The sequence below is a fragment of the Geospiza fortis genome, unplaced genomic scaffold (assembly GCF_000277835.1).
Source record: "Geospiza fortis unplaced genomic scaffold, GeoFor_1.0 scaffold248, whole genome shotgun sequence".
Taxonomy (NCBI): Eukaryota; Metazoa; Chordata; class Aves; order Passeriformes; family Thraupidae; genus Geospiza; species Geospiza fortis.
In genome coordinates, this window is record NW_005054695.1 from 159693 (window position 1) to 163469 (window position 3777).

Genomic DNA, 3777 nt, shown 5'->3' on the forward strand with positions numbered 1-3777 from the left:
GGACATCGGACGCGGGGACACACGGCCCTGGGGGCGCACGGGGGGATTCCCCCTTTCCCGACCCCTCAGAACCTTCCCCACCCTCTCCCGACCCCTCCCCAAATTTCCCGACCCCTCCTCACCTTTCCCTCCTTCTTCTACCCCTTCTCCATTTTTTCCCCCCGCTCCCGACCCCTCCCCAAATTTCCCGACCCCTCCTCACCTTTCCCTCCCTCTTCCACCCCTTCCCTATTTTTTCCACCCCTTTTCTGACTCCTCCCCAAATTCGCCGACTCCTCCAATCTTTTCCTGCCCCCTCCCCATTATTCCAACACCTTTTCCGACCCTTCCCCATATTCCTCACCCCTTTCTCTCCCCTTCCCACTTTTTTCCACCCCCCCGACCCCTCCCCAAATTTCCCGACCCTTCCTCACCTTTCCCTCCCTCTTCCACTCCTTCCCCATTTTTTCCACCCCTTTTCTGACCCCTCCCCAAATTCCCCAACCCCTCCGATCTTTCCCCGACCCCTCCCCATATTCCTCACCCCTTTCTCTCCCCTTCCCACTTTTTTCCACCTCCCCGACCCCTCCCCAAATTCCCCGACTCCTCCAATCTTTTCCCGCCCCCTCCCCATATTCCCCCCATTCCCCACCCCTTCCCCTGGCACTGCCGCCCCCTCCGCACCTTTTCCAGCCCTTCTGGGGGGGGTCGCTGTACAAGGGGGGGCTGTAGGGCGGCGCCGGCCCGGGGGTCCCGCCCTTCTCCGAGTACGCGACGGTGGCGGCCTCGTCCGGAACGCTCGTCCCGCTCGACACGTTCTTCACCTGGAAAAATTTGGGATTTTGGGAGGAAAACTCAGCTGGGACAAAGGAGAAATCGGCGAGAAATGCCCCGAGGAAAAATTGTGTGGGAATTGGCCCAAAATTCCCGGAGAAATCCCTGAAAATTCCTTGAAGATCCACCGAGAAATCCCTAAAAATTTAATGAAAATTCACCAAAAAAACCGCCTGAAAATTCACCAAGAAAACCCTGAAAATTCACTGAAAATTGTCCGAAAAAATCACAGAAAATTCCCTGAAAATTCACCAAGAAACCACTGAGAATCCCACAAGAAATCCCCCAAAATTCCCCGAGAAATCCCACAGAAAGTCCGCGCAAACCAAGGGTTGTTGCCCCACCTGGCATCCCCCAAATTCTCCAGGGCCCTAAAAAATCCCCAAAACCCTAAAACAAAAAAAAACCCAAATCCCGAAACCCCATAAAACCAAAACCCCAAAAACCCCAAAACCCAAAAAATTCCAAATCCCCAAAAACCAAAAAACCCCAAAACCCCAAAACAAAAAAAAAACCCAAAAAACCTCCAAACCCCAAAAAACCCCAAAACCCCCAAATGCCCGTGGAGAGACAGCGACAAAGGGACAAAGGGACAAAGGGACAAAGGGACAAAGGGACAGAGGTCGGGGTTGGTGCCACCCTCAGGGTGACGCCCCCAAAGGTTTGGGGTGGCCCCATAGGGGGACAAGGCACATCCGGCTGTCCCCTGTCCCCTTCCTTCCGGCCCTTTGTGGGTTGTTTGTGCCGGACGCCGGTCCCCTCCGCCTTGGTGGCTTTGGGGACATCCGGCCGGACACGCCACTTCCGCCGCTGTCCCCTCCCGGGGGCCACCAGGTGTGTCCCCAAGCCGTGGTGGCATCTGGGGACAGAGATGTCCCCAAGGGGGTGACATCGCCAAAGCGGGGGAGGTGGCACAGTGAGGGGAGGGGGTGGCACCTGGGGGTGGCACCTGGGGTGGCACCGTGTCCCCAAAGGGACAGGAAATGCTCGGCCAGGGAGGGGCTGAGAGCAAATGAAAGGCGGGCGGGATCAAAAGGAATGAAAATAAATAAAATGAAAATAAATTAAAAAATCGACGCAGAGAGCGCGGCCCCAGGGACACGGGACGGGGAGTGGTGGCGTGGGGACGGGGATGGGGACAGGGACAGGGATGGGGACACAGGGGACAGGGATGGGGACAGGGATGGGGACATGGGACAAGGACAGGGACACAGGGGACCAGAGGATGGGGTCAGGGGACAGAGATAAGGACAAGGAACAGGGAACAGGGACAGGAGTGTCCCCAAAGCCACTGTCCCAACCCTTCCCACGGGGACCCTGTGACATTCCCACCCCTCCCCCGGCAGGTGACACATCCTGGGCCATGCTGGCCTCACCGGGATGTCCCCAAGGTCCCCATCCAGTGCCACCACTCCGGTTTTTCCCGGTGCCACCTCCCGGTTAATCATTGGCCAGACCGAAACCGCGCCGTGGCCCCGGTGCCACCTGCCAGTGTCACCTGCCAGTGTGCCTGAGCCCTCTTGGCGTCCCCAAATCCCCCCCTGAAGACCCCACACAAAGTCCCCAAACCCCTCCTGATGTCCCCAAACCCTCTTGGGGTCCCCACACAATCCTGGTGTCCCCACATCTGCCTTGAAGTCCCCAAAATGCCCCCTGAAGTCCCCAGATTCCCCTGAAGTCCCCTCCTGGTGTCCCCAAACACTTCCCACTGTCCCCAAATCCCCTAAATCCCCCAAACCCAACATTGCCAACAGTCCCCAAAACTCCCAAAATCCCAACAGTCCCCAAAACTCCCAACAATCCCAAACTCCCAAAATTCCCAAAATCCGAACAATCCCAACAATCCCAAAATCTGAACAATCCCAATATTTCCAACAATCCCAACATTTCCACAATCCCAACAATCCCCAAAACCTCAACATTTCCAAAAATCCCAACAATCCCAAAAACCCAACAATCCCAACAATCCAAACAATCCCAACAATCCCAAAATCCCCAAATCCTAAAATTCCAACAACTCCAAAACCCCAACAATCCCAACAATCTCAAGAATCCCAAACTCCCAAAAACCCAAAACTCCCAAAATCTGAACAATCCCAACAATCCCAAAATCCAAAAATCCCCCAATCCTAAAATTCCAACAACCCCAAAACCCCAACAATCCCAACAGTCTCAAGAATCCCAAACTCCCAAAAACCCAACAATCCAAACAATCAAAAAATCCCAACAATCCCAAAATTCCAACAACCCCAAAACCCCAACAATCCCAAAAATCCCAACCAATCCCAAATCCTAAATCCCAAATCCCGAACTCGTGGCTCTCACCCACTCCTCGACGTCGGGTCCCTGGGGCTCGGCGGGGATTTTATCCCAGTAAATGTTGTGTTTTCCGTATTTCCAGATCTTGCTGCGCGTTTTGTGCGCCAGGACGCAGATGAGGCACAGCAGGAGCACGGTCAGGAACCCGCAGGCGATGGCCACGGCCTAAGGGAATTTTATTTGGGAATTTTATTCAGGAATTATTCGGGAATTTGGGGTTTGGGGATTCGGGGTTGGGAATTCAGGGATTCTGGGATTTGGGGTTTGGAGATTTGGGAGTTCAAGGATTCAGGGATTTGGGAATTTGGGATTTGGGGATTCCTAACATTGGGATTCTCATCCCCAAAATCCTTGGGTGAGCCCAATCCCAAAGATTCCCTGCGTGCTTCTCAAACCCCAAACCTTCCCAGATCCCAAATCCCAAACCTTTCCCTGTCCTTCCCAGATCCCAAACCCCAAACCTTTCCAAATCCCAAACCTTTCCCTGTCCTTTCCAAATCCCAAACCCCAAACCTTCCCAAATCCCAAACCTTTCCCTCTCCTTCCCAAAACTCAACAGTGGGATTTGGGAAGTTTGGGGATTCTAAAAAGACGGGAAGTGTTTGGGAATCAGGAAGGTTCGGGGTTTTGGGAAGGACGGGCAGG

At 54.2% G+C, this 3777-nt stretch overlaps 1 protein-coding gene across 1 annotated transcript in view; it reads right to left on the reverse strand.

Annotated features, from left to right (window-relative positions):
• LOC102033814 (occludin) overlaps positions 1–3777 on the reverse strand; it is an 8432-nt gene that overhangs the window by 2405 nt on the left and 2250 nt on the right. The window contains exons 2-4 of the mRNA XM_031065180.1: positions 3690–3715; positions 3139–3297; positions 664–803 (exon numbers count right to left, since the gene is read on the reverse strand). Of these exons, the coding sequence (XP_030921040.1) occupies positions 664–803; positions 3139–3297; positions 3690–3715 (325 nt within the window). The remainder of the gene's footprint in view (positions 1–663; positions 804–3138; positions 3298–3689; positions 3716–3777) is intronic.